At 46.5% G+C, this 20,287-nt stretch overlaps 3 protein-coding genes and 1 long non-coding RNA gene across 7 annotated transcripts in view; 3 read left to right on the top strand and 1 right to left on the bottom strand.

Annotated features, from left to right (window-relative positions):
* atp2b1a (ATPase plasma membrane Ca2+ transporting 1a) overlaps positions 1–6,752 on the top strand; it is a 29,004-nt gene extending 22,252 nt beyond the window's left edge. The window contains exons 19-25 of one of the 3 annotated variants that reach the window (XM_052055616.1): positions 35–226; positions 1,150–1,363; positions 1,435–1,646; positions 1,728–1,835; positions 1,998–2,186; positions 2,496–2,585; positions 4,285–6,752. In XM_052055616.1, coding sequence (XP_051911576.1) covers positions 35–226; positions 1,150–1,363; positions 1,435–1,646; positions 1,728–1,835; positions 1,998–2,186; positions 2,496–2,585; positions 4,285–4,674 — 1,395 coding nt within the window. In that variant the 3' untranslated portion in view covers positions 4,675–6,752. Of the gene's footprint in view, positions 1–34; positions 227–1,149; positions 1,364–1,434; positions 1,647–1,727; positions 1,836–1,997; positions 2,187–2,495; positions 2,722–4,284 lie in introns of all 3 variants that reach the window. The other 2 variants (XM_052055618.1, XM_052055617.1) reach the window with 2 other exon arrangements.
* An 820-nt stretch (positions 6,753–7,572) lies between these two features.
* mest (mesoderm specific transcript) lies at positions 7,573–10,328 on the top strand. Its single transcript, XM_052055630.1, has 11 exons — positions 7,573–7,980; positions 8,476–8,555; positions 8,670–8,747; positions 8,845–8,981; positions 9,114–9,172; positions 9,240–9,280; positions 9,374–9,444; positions 9,523–9,624; positions 9,849–9,925; positions 9,995–10,058; positions 10,129–10,328. Exons 1-11 carry the CDS (start codon positions 7,827–7,829, stop codon positions 10,244–10,246), a joined length of 981 nt encoding a protein of 326 aa, XP_051911590.1. The 5' UTR covers positions 7,573–7,826; the 3' UTR covers positions 10,247–10,328.
* On the bottom strand, positions 10,323–16,057 carry copg2 (COPI coat complex subunit gamma 2). The gene is made up of 24 exons (XM_052055619.1): positions 15,871–16,057; positions 15,545–15,597; positions 15,385–15,465; positions 15,233–15,304; positions 15,088–15,167; positions 14,933–15,008; positions 14,769–14,861; positions 14,581–14,667; positions 14,311–14,468; positions 14,110–14,243; positions 13,963–14,030; positions 13,692–13,880; positions 13,532–13,627; positions 13,199–13,442; positions 13,028–13,103; positions 12,868–12,971; positions 11,807–11,932; positions 11,663–11,731; positions 11,415–11,596; positions 11,213–11,342; positions 11,036–11,133; positions 10,820–10,958; positions 10,643–10,741; positions 10,323–10,551 (listed from the first exon to the last, which is right to left on the bottom strand). Exons 1-24 carry the CDS (start codon positions 15,905–15,907, stop codon positions 10,421–10,423), a joined length of 2,622 nt encoding a protein of 873 aa, XP_051911579.1. The 5' UTR covers positions 15,908–16,057; the 3' UTR covers positions 10,323–10,420.
* Positions 14,376–19,744, top strand: LOC127593894 (uncharacterized). Of its 2 annotated transcripts, XR_007960536.1 has the most exons (4): positions 14,376–14,525; positions 16,502–16,552; positions 16,654–16,732; positions 19,569–19,744. It is a non-coding gene; the product is annotated as an uncharacterized LOC127593894 (long non-coding RNA). The 2 variants fall into 2 exon arrangements; XR_007960535.1 differs by lacking the exon at positions 14,376–14,525 and having other exon boundaries at positions 16,273–16,552.
* The last annotated feature ends 543 nt before the right edge of the window (positions 19,745–20,287 follow it).

The raw sequence follows: 20,287 nt of genomic DNA, 5'->3' as shown, positions 1-20,287 counted from the left end.
TGGCATCACAAAATGGCCGCTTTCCTCCTCGCAGGGCATCGCCGGCACCGACGTGGCCAAGGAAGCGTCCGACATCATCCTGACCGACGACAACTTCTCCAGCATCGTCAAGGCCGTGATGTGGGGACGCAACGTTTACGACAGCATTTCCAAGTTCCTGCAATTTCAACTGACCGTCAACGTGGTGGCCGTCATCGTCGCCTTCACGGGCGCCTGCATCACTCAGGTCGGCCGATCTGTCTCGACCGCGTCGATTTTGAATGTTTGAACTTTAACTGTTTGCGGGGAAACTAAATGTTACCGCGTCGCACTCTGTGCCTCTTTTTTTTTTTTTTTAATGACCTGCATCGGAGGCCGAAAGCCCGTGTGGCCATTTTGAATACAAGCCCACGGACGTGGTTATCATATATTTGGATTTTTCATTGCCGTTTGTGTCGATTTAGTTTAGTTTGAATTTGTTTTTAGAGCAAGTTACTTTTTGTGGAATAAGGTTCATTTAAGTAAAAAAAAAAAAAAGAATTAATGCTAAGACTAAATTTGCCACACATAATTTTAGTCTTAGCGTTTATGACATTACACTAAGTTATTAAAAAAAAAAAAAAAAAAAGAACCAATGCTAAGACTAAAATTACCACAGATAATTTTAGTCTTAGCGTTGGTTCTTTGTTGAACAGTTACAATACAATACAATACAATACATTCTGATTTATATAGCGCTTTCACAACAGCGGCAGCTGTAACAAAGCGCTTTACAAAACAGTTAACATAAAGTTGAACAATGATTTAATTTATGACATTACACTAAGTTATTAAAAAAAAAAAAAGATGCTAAGACTAAAATTGCTATGACTAAATTTGCTAATGCTAATGCTAAGACTAAAATTACCACACATAATTTTAGTCTTGGCGTTAGTTCTTTTTTTTTTTTTTTTTTAAATAACTTGGTGTAATGTCATAAATTAAATCATTGTTCAACTGTAACCTCTTTCCCCAAAAATCATGTCTCAAATGAACTGAGAAAGACCAAAAGTCAAGCCCCCGCAGTCATTTGCTAGACCGCGCCGCCGCTAACATCCGACACCTTGACACGACGACATGTCCAATGAGGAGACTTTCTAAAAAAACAGCACTGTATATTTTTTTTTCCAGGACTCTCCACTGAAGGCGGTCCAGATGTTATGGGTCAACCTGATCATGGACACCTTCGCCTCCCTGGCGCTGGCCACCGAGCCGCCCACGGAAGCCCTGCTGCTCAGGAAGCCATACGGCCGCAACAAGCCTCTCATCTCTCGCACCATGATGAAGAACATTCTGGGCCAGGGCGTGTACCAGCTGGTCATCATCTTCACACTGCTCTTTGCCGGTAAGGGAAGATTTGTGTTGGCCCCGCCGGATTCGTCCTCGCCGATACTGACGTTCCGTCTGACGCCGCAGGAGAGACCATGTTCGACATCGACAACGGCAGGAACGCGCCGCTCCGAGCGCCGCCCTCGGAGCACTACACCATCGTCTTCAACACCTTCGTCCTGATGCAGCTCTTCAACGAGATCAACGCCCGCAAGATCCACGGCGAGCGCAACGTCTTCGACGGCATCTTCAACAACCTCATCTTCTGCAGCATCGTCTTCGGTACCTTCGTCATCCAGGTACCGCGTCCGTTTTCCACCGTTGCGCACGCCATGAAGAGCCTTTTTCGCCTCTCATGGGGATACTTCTCGTCTGTCCAGATCATCATCGTGCAATTTGGAGGGAAGCCATTCAGCTGCGTGGCTCTTTCCATCGACCAGTGGCTCTGGTGCACTTTCCTGGGCTTCGGCTCACTGTTGTGGGGGCAGGTAAGACTGTGATTTGCAACTCAACACTGCCCTCCTGTGGTCAGATGGGTGTAGTGCAGGGAGCCGTTTATTCTGATTTGTTTTTTTTAATGCGGTAATGTCAAAAAAATAGCACCGTTGCAGTTTCGTTTTAATCCTGCGTCCGTTTCACCCCCCACCCAGGTCATCTCGTCGATTCCCACGAGCCGCTTAAAGTTCCTAAAAACGGCGGGCCACGGCACCCAGAAGGAGGAGATCCCCGACGAGGAGCTGGAGGAGCTGGACGACATGGACGAGATCGACCACGCCGAGCGGGAGCTCCGCCGCGGCCAGATCCTCTGGTTCCGCGGCCTCAACCGCATCCAGACTCAGGTGGGGATTTTTTCCATCCGGGTCCGATCCGTGAATATTTGGAGGTTCACTGTACTGCTTTTTAAGGAAGGGAACCAGCCGATTGGTCAAAGAATTATGAAGAATTATCAGCTGATCAGTGCCTTTGAAAACCCAAACTACTCCCCCCCCCTCTTTTTTTTCTCCTCTCTTTTAACAAGTCAAATCCCAAAGTGACTGCACTTTGGTTCCTTCTGTGCCCTCTTGATGGTTATTGCTCTTATTTCACCTTTCTCTCTCTGTCTCTCTCTCTGTGGGCTTTCTGCCGTCACGCTGTGTGGTTCTTTGCAGATGGATGTAGTGAGTGCGTTCCAGAGCGGAACTTCCTTTCAGGGGGCTCTGAGGCGGCAGGCCTCCAACTCCAGCCAGCAGCAGCACGATGTAACCAATGTTTCTAGCCCTACACATGTAGCCTTTACCTCCTCCTCCTCCTCCACTACTACTTCTCCTTCTACTACCACCACCACCACCACCAACAACAACAACGCCACCAACTCGGCTGCTGCCGCTGTGGGGTGTGAGTGTGTGTTCTCCTCTCGTGCATGAGACGTGTTCTCCTCTAACCTCCTCTTCGCCGCTCCTTCTCTCTTTCCTCCTCTCTCGTTTGACCGTCTTCCTTAAAAAAAAAAAAATGGCGCCCACATCTCTCATCAAGCTTGGATGCCACGTGATGCTGTTCCTATCTATGTACCATGTGACCAGGTGGCTTCTGCCGTGGAGCTGTTTTTTTTCTATCTGTGTCATCACGTTGTCTTCTGTTCGGCTTCTGCTTGGAATGTGGTTATTTTTTTTGGGGGGGGGGGGCCGTGATTAATAACGAGGGAAATGTGTATGTAACTGTGTGCATTTTCTTAGCGGCGTCTTCCAGATTGGGCGGCTCGCGTCCGACTCAGTCAGTCCCTCGCTGGGTAAATGTTTTGAGTATACGCCCATGGACACGCGCTTAAAGAACCGCCGGTGGCGGGGGGGGGGATGACCCCCGATTGGCGCCCTCGCGGCTCTCCTCTCCCGCAGATCCTCCCGACTGGTCGGGAACGGCGCGAGAAGACTTTTGACGGAGGGGATGATTGTCAACCGTCAGCGCTCCCCCCCACCCCCCTCCCGTCTCATAGGTGGAAGAGCTTTGGTCAATAACTTTCCATTCCAGGTCCTTCCAAAAAAGGTGCCAAGGCGGTCCTCCATGTGTGTGTGTCAGTCCGCATCCCGCCGACCGGCCGCGTGTTCTTCTTTGGATTCTGTGAAATGTGTCATGGGCTATACTCAAAGGTTTACTGCCTTTCGAGCACAAAGGTAGCACACGCTCTGCATGGACGGGGCCTCGGCTCTCGTGTGCCAGTTCTAATTTTTTTTTTTTTTTTTGTCAAATGGCCAACCTGCTTGTGGACGTGCTTGGCTGCAGCAGCTTTTTTTTTTTTTTTTTTTTCATTTTGTTTGTTCGGACGGCACAAAAAAAAACAAAACAAATGCATACAACTGACCATCTGTCCCAAGTCACAACCCGCTGGCTCTGCTGTCTTTTCGTCCGTCCTCTCTCTGTCTTTGGTCTTCCTCTCTTTTCCATCTTCTATTCTCTGTCCTCTCTTCTGTCTTCTTTCCCCTTCTTGCTGTCTTTTTGCTTTTCTTTCTTTCTTCTCCCTCCTCTCCTCGAAGCATGTCCAACACCTTTTAGGCCTTAAAAAAAATTTTTTTTTTTTTGCATTTTGATGACATAATCAGAAGCGAGCCTATTCCAGAGCATTTGGTGACGTACTCGCACGCACCCGACGCACTTTGGATTTGGGGTTTGCCGCTCGCTCACCCGTGTGCACCGACTCACTGTCCAAAAAAACGTCCGAGGCCTCCATTTTGAGCCGAGGCTGCGATTCAAGACGCCGAACGATGTTAAATTCCACCGTTGCCGGAGGCCCGTACACGACGTGTCAGAACGACTTGCACGTGTTTGACTGACGGCGTTGTTGTGATGAGGTCACTAAATAATAACTCTCCCGATTTGACGTGTGCGCCTCCACCCCCCCCCCCGAACACCATCCGGCCGGGCCCGTGGTTTTAACGCTGCGCTTTCTCACCCCCGTGCTTGCAGATCCGCGTGGTGAATGCATTCCGCAGCTCCATCTCCCTCTATGAGGGCCTGGAGAAGCCCGAGTCGCGGACCTCCATCCACAACTTTATGACCCACCCGGAGTTTCGGATAGAGGACTCGGAGCCGCACATCCCCCTCATAGACGACACGGACGCTGAGGACGACGCGCCCACCAAGCGCAACTCTGCCAGCTCCCGCAACGCCTCGCCCGCCCCGCCCTCGCCAGCCAGCGCGGCCCCGCCGTCCGCCGGCCCCGCCTTCAGCCCCGCCTCCCCAAACCAGAACAATAACGCTGTGGAGAGCAGCAACCACCTCCTCCCGGAGGCCACCAAAGTGGGCGAGACCGCCATGCCGGGCAGCCCCCTACACAGCTTGGAAACCTCCCTTTGATCGCAAAGCACGCCCACCTCCCTGAAAGGCACCTTACCACTTTTCTACATGGGGGGTGCGGGGTTTGGGCTGCACTGGGCTGTGCTGGACGAACATTGGGAGGAATGTATCGGCTCGTGCGGATTCTTTGAGCTTCTTCTTCACTTCTTAAACCGCACCAGGACTCTGCCCCCCCCTCCCACCCCCAACCTCCCTGCTGACCCCACCTTTGGTTTGTCTGGCTGGACAAAAGGCGCGATTATAAACTCTTGATTGAAAGTGACCTGTTTTTTCTTATTCTACTCTTATTCTTAATATTATTTGAATTGCGTCGACGAGGAAGAGGAGGACGAGGTCGTCACGGCTTGAAGATAACAGAACATTTTCGCTTCTCTTTAATCTCGATGGTGTTGTATATTTCGCTCTTCGGCCCTCGCTCACACACACACACACACACACGAACATAAACCCCCCACCCCCCCAACTAATTTCTGCTCCATTTGGCTGTTAATATTTTGACTTATTTATGTTTCTGGAGAAAAAAAAAGCAGATCTGTTTACAAAGTTTGTAGATACTTTTTTTTTCTGTTTGTAGGCAAAAGAGCTTCCTGATGTGAGGCAGAAAAGTGGGGACATTAAAAAAAAAAAAGAAAAATGAATGAGAAGATTATTTCAGATACTGCTGTATTTTCAGGAAAAAAAGGTGTTTCTATTGAAACTTAAGTATTTTTTTTTTGCCTGCGAGTTTTATTTGTTATATATTTGTAGATAAGCATAGAAACTTCTAGCCAAACCAATAAACACTAAGTCTTGTATAGAGAGGAGGCCCGGCCCCACCAGGTGACGTGCTATAAATATTTACTCGATAGTTTCCACGTGCACACCCCCCCCCCACCCCAAACAAAGTCCTCATTTTCATCCATTATCTTGTGTTCAAAGATTTCCACATGCTGAAAGCTCAACACACACACACAAAAAAAGGGAGTCCACGGGGCTCGTATTTAGCAAGCGTGGCCTCTTCCGAAACTGATTCTGAACAAGGTGACACACTTTCAGATGTTTATTTGCACAAAAGGACAACACAACTTGGGTTCAATTGAGACTAAATCAGCCAGTGAATGTGCCTTGGCTCAAGTCAACGTTCAAGCTTGATCAACCCTGTGGATGCTTGCTAAATATAGACCCCCCCCCCCCCCACCCATCCTATTCCCGCCTCCGCCGCCCCCCAAACTCGTTTTTAGTTCTTGGAATGTGTGTGCTAAACACTTTTAGTGTTTCCTAGCCGTCCTCAAAGATTGCAACTGCTAAAATATTCCGATTTCTTCCTCCCCTCACACAGAGGAACCTTTTTGGACACCTGATGTACTGGAAACACTAAAAAGAATCTATATATTTACGCTTGTTTTTTTTTTTTTTTTAAATACAGATAAGGCATACACTGGTATCCATCTGCACAGGGTACTTTATTTCCTAGCGAGAATTTTGATACCGAAACGACAAATGTACCTTTGTATTTTTATGACGATAAACTGATTTCTTGAGCTTTCATCATGCTCACGAGACAGTTTGCGGAGGATTTGACACTGCGGGGAGGCCACTCAAAATGTGTGCTGTCTGGAACATTCATCTCAGGGTGCAAATAGGTTTGAGGGAGTGAGAGAGGGAACAGGCCTCTTTTTATTTGTTTTTGTATTTTTTATTTTTGGTTTGTAGGCTGCATGTTCTTCCTGCAACCCCCCCAGGCTTTCTTCACCCAGAGGCGCGTGGAATAAACATTGAGAGGGAGTTGGCCTGTTGTCCTTGTTTGGTTTTACAGATATGACAAAATAGCAGCTTGGAAGACCTTGAAAACACACAAAAAGCGGAATCCATACCAGGAGTTTGTTCTGTCGCTTCTTCCTGTAAAACACAGGAATGAATGTTTTTTTTTCCATCTGTTTTATGGATTATCATTTTTTTTATCATTTAACATTTGGAAATAAAAGTACTTCATGTCTGTTTATCTTGAGCATTTTAAATGGATATCGTGATTGGATTTACATTTGAAACTTGTCGAGTAATGTGTCTGGTTTTTAAAAATAAATAATGTATTTAGCCTACGCGTAGCAGCCCTGTTCCTTTTTTGAATCGTTCTTTTTTCTTTTTAAAACTTCCTCTCTGGAGATGCTGGGTGTGTTGCAATTACATGTAATCACTAAAGTGTCTAATCTTTGATCGCACTTATTTGTTTCATTGCAGTTAAGATTAGCAATCAAAGGTCACTCACAATTGAGTCTTACACAATTTGGCTAATTTATCTCAACTTTTTTTTAACTCATTTTCATCACGAAATGAATATAATATTTGTGTTATTGTCGTCCATAATGAAATTGGTATGTTAGTCCTTGGTGTTAGAAAAAAGGAGAACATCAAAATGCGGTTGAAGCAACTAGAAAAGAAATTATGAGAGGCTATAGTTCAGAGAAACAAAAAGTGGCGCTCTTGTAAACCTTACACATTATTATAGTGTATAAAAAACATTTTTAACGTTTATGTCAATAAAATCAACCAGATTAATACAGTGCATGTATATGTATTTACCTCATTTGGCCACAAGACGGCAGTAAAGCCCATATCGTTTCTTTCTCGTCTTCTTTGGACAACGCAGATCGTGTAATAAAAGAAGACGCACTCTCTCTGTATTAACAATTCGTAACAGTTGTTGAGGAAAATCGGACTAGAAGACATTATTATGAGTGTTGGAAATATCAGATATATTTTTTTACGAATTTAGCTCCAAGAATTTTGTCTTTGTAAGAAAAATTGTGACCTTGAGAAATATATAAGAGGGAGAAATTGAGTGGTAACTCCTATCTTTGTCGCTATGGGGGCTAATCACAGTCCGAAGGTCTTCAAGTGAATGTTATTTGAGTGAGTAATTAAAACCTTTCAAATTCTTTATGTGCTGTCATTTACATAAGGTAGAAAATCATGTCATAATTCTGTATTTTATTATGTGTGGGGTATTTTATTAAGTGTGGGGCTGAAAGGGTTTTACGATATTTCACTAGTGCTAGCTAATGCTAACGTAGCATTTAGTGTCCATACAAAAGTAATCGAGACAAAATGTCAGAAAATTGACTGGCGTGTGTGGCAGCGTTGTCGGTTTTTTGACATGAACTGAGCGGTCCACGATGAAAGAGTGGTGGCTCCACGTCGGCTTGATGTGCATCCCGCTGCTGGCCGTCTACCTGCACATCCCGCCGCCTCAGCTGTCGGCTCCTTTGCTCAAGTGGCACAACGCCGGCAGAGGCTTCAACTTCAGGGGCAGCGAGATTTTTTACAGAGGTGCTCAACATACACACCTTGGCACGGCCAGCTCCTCCAAATGGCTTTGAAAACGAACCTTTTCTTTAATTTAGAATGTTCCTTTGGGGAATACATGAGATATAACCATCTAGGTACACTTACGCCAGTGTATTTATGTAACTGAGGTACAATGCGCCATTTTTAAATCAAGTGACATTTTCTAAAGTGGTGTTAAGTAATGAGTGATTTCTTGAGATGAAATCCTATTTTCCAAACGTTTTTACACCAATTGCTACCCCAACAACATATGGCCACCATCAGTCGTAAAGTACTGCACATAAAAACTAAGGATTGAATGTTCTTCTAGAAATGTGTAAAACTAAACAAAATGTAATGTGTGTGTATATACAACTACAATATAAAACAACTGAACCACACTGTTGCAGTAATTCTTTTTTGAGTGCTTTTGCGCTGAATTTACAGTCATGAACTACAGGTTGTGTACAGCTGGTGTAACGCGTCTTGTTTAAACAGACTCTCATGGTGCCTTGGGAAGCTCCGACGTCGTTCTTCTCCTCCACGGCTTTCCCACCTCCAGCTACGACTGGCACAAGGTCAGAGCGACACAGCAACATAAGCATATTCCATAAGCAAATTATTATTTGAATATTTATTTTAAATTTATTGTAAGACATCCATGTGTCTACTCTCTCCCCATTCTTCAGTAGATTTGGGAGCCGCTCACCCAACGCTTCAACCGCGTCATAGCACTGGACTTCTTGGGCTTTGGCTTCAGCGACAAGCCCGTGAGCGCCTTGTGTGTGTGTGTGTGTGTGTGTGTGTGTGAATCTACCAAAACTGAATGTAATCAATCGATTGGTTTCCTGTTGCCGTGGCGCTCAGCGACCACACAGGTACTCCATCTTCGAGCAGGCTAGTGTGGTGGAGGCGCTGGTGGCGCACCTGGGCCTGGCCAACCAGCGCATCAACTTGCTGTCACATGACTACGGTGACACGGTGGCGCTGGAGCTGCTCCACAGGTAGACTTCAAAATGATTTTTCTGCAGTTGTCTTAAAGAAATTAGACAATGCCGCCGCGTCTGTGCGGTCCGGCAATTGGCCAACAGTTTTCCAATGAAACAACAAACGATTATGCTTTCTTGTCTGGACAGGAGTGACCAAAACCGCACGGGTCACCTGAACATCAACAGCCTGTGTCTCTCAAATGGAGGTGAGTGTTTTTGCAGTACGTTGTCCCATTTTCGGAGTCGCCCTGACTGACTTCATGCTCTCCACAGGTTTGTTTCCCGAAGCCCACCACCCTCGTTTGCTGCAGATGGTCAGTCTCACCCACCGCCCGCTTTTTAACAAGCGTTCATTGACGTCGCGTCGGTTGTGACGTCTCACCGAGATCCATTTTGTCTTCCTAAAGCTACTTAAGGACTCCACGTTCCTGGCTCCCGTCCTCATGCGGCTCACCAACTACATGATCTTCCAGAAGGGGTCAACACTGTATTTTTGTTGTTTTTTTTAAACCAGTCACACACAAAAACATTGCTAACTGGTTTTCTTCATTTGCAGGATTGGGGAGGTTTTCGGGCCGTACACGCAGCCGACCGATGCAGAGTTCTGGGACATGTGGACCGGTCTCCGCTACAATGATGGCAACCTTGTGTTGGACAGGTGTGTAAGAAAAAAATCTCAGGTATAATTATGTTGTATTAAAAAAAAAAAAAAAGGAAATCATATAATAAAAAAATACATTTCATACATTGTCCACCAGGCGGCAGTATAATGTGGCTATATCTCTAAAAACCTGTAGGTTCCAGCACCACTGTTTTATATTTTGTAACGCACCATTTGAACATATTTACAGAACCCTTGAAAGTTTTTTGTCTGTGTGTCAGTGTTCTACAGTACATCAACCAGAGGTTAAAGCACAGAGAGCGGTGGGTCGGCGCGCTCACGTCCACCTTTGTGCCACGTAAGTCACATCACGCACACTCAAGCGTCCTTCACGTCGGCTCCCCTTTATGATGTCCTTGTCTTCCAGTGCACCTGATCTACGGCCCGCTCGACCCGGTCAACCCCCACCCCCATTTCATCCGCCTTTACCAGTGAGCGTCCTTCGTCTTTCCCGCCGTCGTTGGGAAGTAGGTGACGTGAATGCCGTTAATGTTCCCACAGGCAGCTGGTGCAGAGGTCGACCGTCAGCGTGTTGGACGAGCACATCGGTCACTACCCGCAGCTGGAAGATCCCGCGGGCTTCCTCAAGGCTTATTTTAACTTTATTCACTCGTTCTGAACTTGACTGACACGCAGAGTGAGCCGAGAGCTTAATGAGCAAATAAATAGTTTTCTACAAAAAAAAAAAAAAAAGGTCAGTTGTAATCACTGTTTATTTCTCTTCCAGATTCATGTTAAGTAGCGGACGTTAGCGATAAGACAAAAAGTTAGACGCGATAAAGGGTCGGGGGCTTCAGCCCACAGATGCCAGGATGACGTCGACAACCGTTTCGTCGTCGCTGCGGACCGTCACCTGCATGGTGACGCCGTCGGCCAGCGCGAGGCGAGCGCGGACCAGCGTGTCGTGACCTCCCCGGAAAACACCTGCGAAATCAAAGAAAAAAAATCGGAGTGAGTCTTTAAAAAGTGCACAAAAATTGTGCGGGGTTTTTTTTTTTCTCCCCATGAAACCAACCAGCGAGGAAGAGGATGTGCGAGTTTTTGTTTTCTGGCACTTTGTCCGAGCGCTCGCACGGCTGCATGCCCAGGAAGCTGACGATGTTCTTCACCGCCTCTGTCGGAACGCCGCCGCCACATTGGATGAAAGACGTTGTCTGAATCACGACCGCGACGAGCATTTCCACGAGCCTACCGTCTAAAGTGCGAACGGACGCCAGCGCAAACGTCTCCTCCTTCTCAAACTCGTCTCCCACTTCTTCCCAGGCTGCCCCGAAGTTCGGCTTCAGCACCTTCTGGATGTGGTCCGCCACGGTCACTTCCAGGTCCTCCAACTGCGGGAAGATCAACACGAATGAAACCGAAGCAAGAACCAAAAAAAGAATTCGCCGACGGCGCTCCGCCCACTTACCACGTACTCGTCGTCGTAACCGTCGTCGTCGGGCTCTCCCGTGTTGGGGTCGCAGTCTCGGACCAGGTACTTCATCGTGCAGCTGAACGTACACGACACTGCAGACGCGAACGGCGTCGTTTGAATCGTTCGTCGCGGGTTGAGCGGACAAATCAGAAAAGGCGGCGCTCGACTCACCGGCTGTCGGGTCGTCATCGGGCAGACGCACGAGCGTGTAGCAGGAGCCCGGCTGGCTGTACGGGAGGCTGGCGGCGGGAAGGTAGTGAAGCACCTCGTAGGATTCCGACGGCTCCATTTGCACGAGGACCTGAGATGACGAGTATGAGTTTAACGCTCGATTTGAACCGCGTCGCGATAATGAACTGTAATCGTCCGGAACCTTCTGCAGAAGTTGGTCGTTGAGCGTGTTGGTGCAGTCGAACTGGAAGACCATGTGCCTGGAGAAGGTGTGTTTGATGCAGCGCACCACGTACTCCGTCTCGGCTTCCGTCAGCTGCACCGGCTCGGACGACTTGAAGAGCGGGCCGAGACCCTGGAACTCGGGGATGGCCGCCAGTTGTTCTGAGAACAGAGGGAGAAGTTCCAATCGAGTCAATGAAGACTTCGTCCCGGGAGAGGAGATCTCACCTTGATAGATATCCTGGCGGGACGGGGCCAACTTCTCTGGGAGCTTGCTGCTCGCCACCGGAGCGATTTCTGAACGCGGAGAAAAAAAAAACATGTAAAAGTGGTAATTCAACCCGGAAAAATCTGAATGTCCCAAGAGCTGACCCGTTTTCTGTTCTGTGATGGGCGTGGTGGCGAGAGGAACCGTCTTCATGTCGAACGGCTTCTCCGAGGGATCCAGCGTGTACTGGTGCAGCGACTTCTCCAGACCGGGGATGGACACCGACAAGCCTGAACAAGAGACGAGTGTTGAAGAGGACGTTTAAGGTAGGGCTGTGCAATTTTTTTTTTTTTATATAAAAACAAGCAAATCTAATGTGTAATATTTATGAATGAAGCGATTAGCTACAGCAACAGGTGTATTTTTTTTCCTGAAATGTCATAGCTGTAAGTCAAACTGTAAAAACGGTAAAATCCCCCCCAAAAAATAAAATAATCTGATGTGCTAGAAAAAAGTAAAATGTCACATGTTAATTCATCTGTTTAATTGTGGAATATTTAAAGTCATGTTGCTTTAAAGAGCCACCATCTCCCAAGTATTGAAAAATGTCGTTTAGCTTTTGATTGGCAGCCCGGTAGTCCAGTGGTTAGCACGTGGGCTTCACAGTGCAGAGGTACCGGGTTCGATTCCAGCTCCGGCCTCCCTGTGTGGAGTTTGCATGTTCTCCCCGGGCCGGCGTGGGTTTTCTCCGGGTGCTCCGGTTTCCTCCCACATTCCAAAAACATGCAAACTTGCAACAATGAGGCACTCTAAAGCAGCCACCCCTACCTAAAGCCCCTGCACCGGGTTCAATTCCAGCTCCGGCCTCCCTGTGTGGAGTTTGCATGTTCTCCCCGGGCCTGCGTGGCTTTTCTCCGGGTAGTGCGGCTTCCTCCCACATTCCGAAAGCATGCGTGGCAGGCTGATTGAACACTCTAAATTGTCCCTAGGTGTGAGTGTGAGCGTGGATGGTTGTTCGTCTCTGTGTGCCCTGCGATTGGCTGGCAACCGGTTCAGGGTGTCCCCCGCCTACTGCCCCGGAGACAGCTGGGATAGGCTCCAGCACCCCCCTAGCGCGACCCTAGTGAGGATCAAGCGGCTCGGAAGATGAATGAATGAATGAATGGATTGAATTGCTCAACCCTAACCGCAGATGCTAAATCGTTAGCATGCGAACTCCTCTCACCGTTGAAGATGTAGGCGGCGTTAAGTGCCTTCTGCTTCTGCTGCAGCACGTTCATGTAGAACGTGGCCCTGTCGCGCACTTCGTCGTCACTGTCCATCATGCACCTGGAGAAAAGGCCAGCTTTAGATTGCGGTAATAATTAAAAAAAAAAAAAAAGTACCTCTGCATGAGAACCAGAACACTTGGCAGCAGGTCATCGTTCTGAGCTCCGAATTTGGCCAAGGCGCTAACCGCAGCTGATATCAGGTAGGGGGAGGGGAAGGAAAAAAAAAGTTTCAAAACTAAAAAAATTGTGCTCGTTTTACACAGACGCTGAAAAAACGCGACTGACCGGCTCGCACGGCCTCGCTCTCCAGCACCACCCGATTGAAGATGAAGCGGATGTACTTGGACGGCTGCGGGGTGCGCGGGCCCTCTTTGCCCAGCAGGTGGAGGATCTTGGTCGCCAGCACCGTGTGCTCGCAGTCCTCGATGAACTCGCACAGGTGCGCCAGGCCCGTTTCTTTGCTCTCGGGGTTCTCCTCGATGATGCTGATGATGCAGTCCACGATGGCTCGCTTGTACTCGAAGCCGCCCTTGAACGCGCCAAAAAAAGACGACGCGGGTGAGCGCTTTTTAAATGTTGACCTGCTGATTTTTCGGCGGTAGTTTGTTGCCCGCTTACGTCGTCTCTCAGCATGTTGGACAGGAAGTTCATCATGACGCTGTGCTTCCTTGGATACTTTTGACACAGGGCGCTGATTGCCTGCACCACCACCACCTGCAACCGCAAAAATCAATCGATCGATCACTCCAAACGGATGGATCACGTGCATCCGCCTCACCTTGAACTCGTCGGAGATCTCCGAGACGAAAGACGAGATCTGTTTCATGAGTCGGTCCACGCTGCTCTCGCTGCCCGTCTTCAGCAGCGTGGTGATGGCCAAGGTGGCGATGCTGCGGTTGGAGTCGGTGATCAGGTTCTCCAGATCCAGGTTGCAAGCCGTCACGGCCGAGGGGTGCTTCATCGCCACCTGATTGGTTGGACGAGAGCGCCGCGCCAAACGTCACTCGGGAGTTGAGAGCGTACAGGAGATGCGGAGGGGAGGCAAGTACCTTGTTGAGGGTCCTGACTGCCGCATATCTCAGCGCGGCTTTGGGGGAACTGCAGAAGAGCTGCAGCACTTCAGGGAGAATTTTTTTTTTTAAAAGTCACTCACGTCAGCCATTTTTTTTTCTTCCCCCCTGTTTGCGCTAACCTACCGGATACAGCGGGGGCCAGCTCCCTGGCCGTGCAATTGGGCATGTGCACGATGGCCGAGGCGGCCTCGTACACGACCATCTCGTTCTTGTTGCGCAGGCAGCTCTCGATGAAATCAAACAAGGGGCTGTCGTGACTGTAAAAAAATATCTCAGGATTTGGAAGCCCCAACGTGACCGTTTTAAAAAAAATGTCCGCTTTACCCTCCTTCCGTCTCGTCCAGAAGCTTGCTGGCGATGCGGATGAGCATGCAGTAGGCGAACGGCGACTTGAGACCCGACTTTGTGAACTTGTTGAGCATCTTGGTGACGGCCAGCCGGTCGTTCTTCCTCAGGTGGTACAGGAGGCCCAGAGCGTGGTACTGCAACACGACAAGTTGACACTTGGGGGGTGTGGAGCAGCGGTGCACAACGTTCAGGTAAGCGCACAACCTTTGATGCCTAGTTAGTAGCGAATGTAGCGTGCGCCCCCACCTGAACCATAATGTTATCGCTCGAGGCTGCCTCCTGGGCTTCGTTCACCCAACGTTTGACCACGTCGTAGCTCATCTTCACCATGTGCTGAAACCAAGGTTATTTGAGTTCACGAAAACAAAGCAATTTTGGAAAAACTAACTAATGACGGCTAAAAAGGAAACTCATGATGCCCACGTGCATCTCACCAGTGAGGACACCAAGGCCGAGCTGGACACGCTCGGGACTTTGTCGACGATGGCCTGCTTCATGTATCTCTCGATGGCCTGCAGCATGGTGGTCTGTGGAACGCGCGGGGGCAGTCAGCATTCTATTTTTTTTTTCTTGAATTCTTAGAAGCATGACAACTTACGTCTGTGATCCTGCAGAGGGCTCTGATCGCCGGTCCCCTGTACACGTCGTCCTTGCCAGTCATGTCTTTGGTCAGGCTGCACGGGAACAGTGACACCGCCGTTATTTAGGAAAAACAAACCCAACACGTCATGTCGTCGTAAAATTTTTTTGAACCTGCTGGTGACAATAATGACGTCCTCAGAGATGTTGGCCATCTCCTTGATGGTCAAGTAGCACATCCTCCTCAGTGTTTGCTAAGAAGACAAAATTGACATTTTGACTTAAAGTTAACACTTTGAAATTGACTATTTGAGCTTACGTCATTGGACTGGAAGAGCCTGGTCATGGCAAAGAATGCCTCGGTGGCTTCTGTGGTCCCAAAATGTTCACCCTAAAACAAATAAAAGTCCAGCAATGTGAGGCGGAGGGTCGCATATTAAAACAAACAAACAAAAAGTTATTCTATGCTACCTGGTTGAGAAGGTAAATAATCTTGGTCAGAATGTGCAGGCATCTTCGTGGGTTGATGGGTGTCTCGTTGAAGATGCGAGCCTGTGGGAAAAATGAGAATAATATGACTATGTTGACAATCTGTTTGATTACGAAAAAAAAAAGACATTTGGAAACGCACCTCTTGTAAAACGGCACTCTTCTCCAGATGCTGGAAGGGGTTTGAGCCACTTCCTGAAAGAAAAAAAGGACACGCATATGGACGTCACTGACAAGACGCAGCTAACGCTAACAGAGTAGCGGGCTAATGCTCGCATTTATTTATCACATGCGCAAAATAAATACATCAAAGTGTCATTCTAATTCACCTTGCAGCATTAATTCACTCCGATTGTTCGTTTCAGCTTCCATGCTAGTTATTTGTTAGCACGCCAACTTGCGAGCTATAAAAGTCAACGATCGCGGTCGCCATTAGGAGGCCAAAGAACAACGTTCAGCAACACTCACCGGACTCTTCGTCTTTCTTGTCAAACTTCTTGATCATCGTGTCGAAACTGGCTGACGAGCGGCAGACGTTCGATGTCGATGGGATGATAGCAAAATCTTCCACGTCGCCACAACCGGAATGAACTTCCGGCCGTTACGTCATCAAATGGCAAAAAAAAAAACACCCTCCTGACCGGCCGAATAAGGTGCAAAAACATCTTATTACAGAATTTCAATGTAATTATAACGCTGCGTTGTTTTCTATGAAAAAAAACGTACAGAAAGAAGTGTCCAAAATGACCAAAATATTAGGCACACCCAAGTTCTCGCGTTGATAGGAGAGAGCGTTTACGCATGCGCGAACATTTTCGGCACTCCATTTAAAATGTGACATTTTGACACTCCAGGTATTCCGTTCGTCGTGTGTTATGTTAACGATAATTTGTCCCTGCAGTTCGTTCACCACAACGTTGATCATTTAGTTTTGTTTCACTGCGTCCAGGAAGTTAAACGCTGGCCGGAAACGAGCCATTGTTTGGCTTGGCGTTTTTTTTTGTTTGCTAATGTTACGTGTGTTTCGAGCACCTGAACTAAGTTAGGTTAGCTACGTTAGTGCTAATTAAGGCATTTTTTGTCTTGTTTACATGCGCAGTAGACGACCACAGTGAAGGGAAGTTGTCAACACCTGCGTCCACGTGCAAAGGTAACGTATGCTAAACTTTTCCATGTTTTCACTGTCCATTGTCTTATGTTTAAGCGCGTCCCTCACGTGAAAACTGCTTTTTTTTTTTTTTTGCCTGACAGGACGGAGGAGGTTTTGGGCAGACTCAGTTCAGGACATGGATGCATCTGCACTACAATGATGCAAACCTTGTTTTGGCAGGTGTGTGCACTTTTTTTTTCAACACAGAGGACGCCATGTTGTTTGAAGCCATTTTTTAATGGGTCATTCCATGTCAGGTCACGCCGTAATTCATAAAAAAATGAACCAAGTGGATTTTAATTTGAATGAAACTTGCCGTACTTGTTGAAGGTGATGGCAAAACACTAAAACTAAGTTTCAGAGATGTAATTTATTTTGCAGAGCAGCAATAAGGAGTCAAAGTACACAGCCCAAAATAAATCCTTTCAATTTGCATATTCAATGAGGTCATTAAATATTAATTGCCAATCTGACAATATGGATACTATGAGCCCTTATTGCTGCTAAACAACAAAATTGACACAACTGGAACCTTTTTTCGAGAGAACGTGTGAGAAATTACATTCCATGAAAAAAAAAATAGGTCACGATAATCCCCAAGGTCCATCTACAGGTGAAGTTCTAGGTCAAAAGTTGTTTAAATATGCATCCATCTTCCAAATGATTGCAGACATCGATTTCTTGTTAAATTCCCTTCCCAAATAAATACCCGTTTTGGAAAGATGGGATGGGTTGATGCGTGAACTCGAGAAGGAAGGCGGCCACACCCCCTTTTCGGAGCTAATAAAAATTCAGGATGCCGTAGCTCCTAAACTCTTTCTCCGCTTGACCTCTAATTTGAGATTTAGTGTTGTGCCATCACTGTCAACAAGTACATCGAGTTTCATTCAAATCAAAATCCATTTGACTGAACCCGCTTGTGATTTGCCATGGAATGACCCAAGTGCGCTTTTTGACCTGTACTTGATCTGCAACACAGTGCTCACAAGCGAGAACAAAGTTAAATGCTTCTGAACATGTACTATTTTTAAAAGGACATTGTTGTGGCCCAGATTATTTACAATTAAATATTTATATTTCTGTTTAATAAATTGGCAAAAATAACTGATGGAAAAAACCCCCACATCGAAGCACATGTTCAGAAGCAGTGAGTAGTGATGTGGGCAGCTTCCACATGTGTCAGTGTTGTGCAGTCCATGCTTGTCAAGTAGACACCATGGCGTCCTCTGCTGCTGGCCGAAATGTACCGCCTGTCAGCCAATGTTGGTGTAGAACTTGAGTCACATTTTATTGCTAAAATGATGTGGGATTGTTTTTAAAAATGCTTGTCAATATATTATTTGACTGGAATCAGAGTCTGTGTTATGTGTCTCGCTGAGTTTAAAGTGGCCTTGTTATGGATGGCAACCAGAGCTGTTGGGGTTTTGTCCTGGAAGACGTTTAGCCTCTAGTCCGAGCAGACTTCTTGGATTGATGCTCAAGGCCAAAAAGGGCGAGCTGTCCTTTCTGGACAAAACAAACCAATCACAATGCGGCATGCAATTTTTTCCCCGCATAACCCCGCCCACATAAATCCAGATGAACCAATCAGGTTATGGCATGCAAATTTTATTTGCATATGTCACGCCCACCAGTCCCAATTTTTAATATGCAGATCAATTTGCATGCCCCGCCCCTACCTGATTAGCATACCCAATCAGATCCTGATATGTAAATTTATTTGCATAACCACGCCCACAATCGCCCCGCGCATCAAATCAAAAGAAGGTATGCAAATTAATTTGCATAACCACGCCCGTTTCGACCAAATTTTCGAGGTTTATTTGCGTGGCCCCGCCCACAATGATACCAGCCAATCGGGAGTGTACTATGCAGATAGAATTTGCATGACCCCGCCTACATTAACCCATTCCAGCCAATCACTTGGTGGCATGTAAATTTTATTTGCATAAACTCCGCCCAGCTCACCGATTTGCATAGACCCGCCCCAAATTACCAGGCAACCAATCACAATGGGGCACGAAATTTTATTTGCATAGCCCCGCCCACAAGCGCCCACTTCAACCAATCAGTGCTGTATTACAACATTTGCATAACTCCACCCACCCACCGGCTTCGCATAACCACTCCCATTATGCTAATTTATACTCATTAGCATAGCCCCGCCCACTCACAGCAGCCAATCGGATTGCCACGTATTTGCATAGCCACACCCCCAATCCTACCCACTTTTTTAAATGAAGGAAGTCGAGAGGTGTTTGTTTTCATTTTATTTTACATGTTAAAAGACAAAGTTAAAGTAAAAAAAAGTTTAACTTAAAGTTAAAGTAAAAAAAAGTTAAAGTTAAAGTAAAAAAAAGTTAAAGTTAAAGTAAAAAAAAGTTAAAGTTAAAGTAAAAAAAAGTTAAAGTAAAAAAAAGTTAAAGTTAAAGTAAAAAAAAGTTAAAGTTAAAGTAAAAAAAAGTTAAAGTTAAAGTAAAAAAAAGTTAAAGTTAAAGTAAAAAAAAGTTAAAGTTAAAGTAAAAAAAAGTTAAAGTAAAAAAAAGTTAAAGTAAAAAAAACTTTAACTTTTTTTTACTTAAAGTAAAAAAAAGTTAAAGTAAAAAAGTAAAAGTTAGCTTTAAAATTACAAAAATAATGTTTTAAAAAATGCTAAAATTACAAATAAAAATAAGTTTAAAAAAACTACTCACCGAAAATGTCGAAGTTGAATGACTTTGCAGCCTTCTACTTTTCTTACTTGCGTTGCCTGGCGAAGTCAGCCTGTGACAGCAGAGCTGGACCAACACGCAAGACAAAAATGAGATTGGTGAGTCTCGAGTCACCTTGTGCAGGAAATTCAATTTGAAATGTGATCAAACTCACCAGCACAGAAGATGATGCCACAAGTTGTCGGGGACTCTGACCAAGTGCTCGCACGTTCAGTTCCTGTGCAACAAACAATATGGCATCAAAGAAGGACTAAGAAAACTGTCAAGCATTCAAAACTTACTGCCCATTGTGGAACCTCTTCCAGCCGATTGCATCAAGCCAAGTGTTGGACAACAGTCGCCGCCTGGTGAAGGGGACCTAAGAAAAAGGACACTGGCTTACAGCGCATTTCTGGTACAGCAAATTTTAGACAAGATGAATACCCACCGGGGAGGAAGAGGACCTGGAGACTTCTTGGGCAGTCATCGGACCTTGAAGGAAGGGAGAAAAAAAAAAAAAAAAAAAGCCAAGTTGCAGCGTGCACACGTGTATGCACCCGTGCAACTTTTGTTGGCAGGCTGCTCCAAAGTTGGCTTCAGGCCCTTCTGGACATTGTCCTTCAGCTGACCAAGCGGTCAAAAATGGATTATGCGTCAGCAAGGTTTTGTTGACATGACCATTTACTTCACTTGCAGGTTACTTGTCAAGTTGCAGACCGCGAGGGAGAGGAAAAAGGGTGCACTTCAGCCCACCAAATCCAGGAAGACCCTTTCCCCAGGCAGCGTGACGTCACTTCTGGAAAACGGCAAGACACCAGTCAACACATTCACCAAGTTGATGGAAACGGTTTGAGATGAAACCACGAGCACCGACTTCTCCCAAAGTTCGCCATCTGTATGTGGTCCTCCAGGCTGAGGAAGAGAAAGCTGATGGCGTTGGGCTTTGCAGGCAGGCAGCGTTTGTCATCAATTTCTGAATGACCACCTGAAGAAAGGGGAGGAAAGAAAATAAATAGCCATTTTTTTTCTCCATTATACTGAATCT

Source organism: Hippocampus zosterae, chromosome 21, assembly GCF_025434085.1.
Source record: "Hippocampus zosterae strain Florida chromosome 21, ASM2543408v3, whole genome shotgun sequence".
Lineage (NCBI taxonomy): Eukaryota > Metazoa > Chordata > Actinopteri > Syngnathiformes > Syngnathidae > Hippocampus > Hippocampus zosterae.
Note: the sequence above shows the minus strand (reverse complement) of the source record. Positions and strands in the feature narration are given on the sequence as shown.

Excerpts from the sequence above, each read along its gene's own strand:
- mest (XM_052055630.1), top strand. The coding sequence starts at position 7,827 with ATGAAAGAGTGGTGGCTCCACGTCGGCTTGATGTGCATCCCGCTGCTG. Across the intron at positions 9,926-9,994 it reads CACGTCCACCTTTGTGCCAC|TGCACCTGATCTACGGCCCG; the intron begins GTAAGTCACATC and ends CTTGTCTTCCAG. Across the intron at positions 10,059-10,128 it reads CATTTCATCCGCCTTTACCA|GCAGCTGGTGCAGAGGTCGA; the intron begins GTGAGCGTCCTT and ends ATGTTCCCACAG.
- copg2 (XM_052055619.1), bottom strand. The coding sequence starts at position 15,907 with ATGATCAAGAAGTTTGACAAGAAAGACGAAGAGTCCG. Across the intron at positions 11,597-11,662 it reads CCGCCAGGATATCTATCAAG|AACAACTGGCGGCCATCCCC; the intron begins GTGAGATCTCCT and ends CTCTGTTCTCAG. Across the intron at positions 10,552-10,642 it reads GCACATCCTCTTCCTCGCTG|GTGTTTTCCGGGGAGGTCAC; the intron begins GTTGGTTTCATG and ends TTGATTTCGCAG.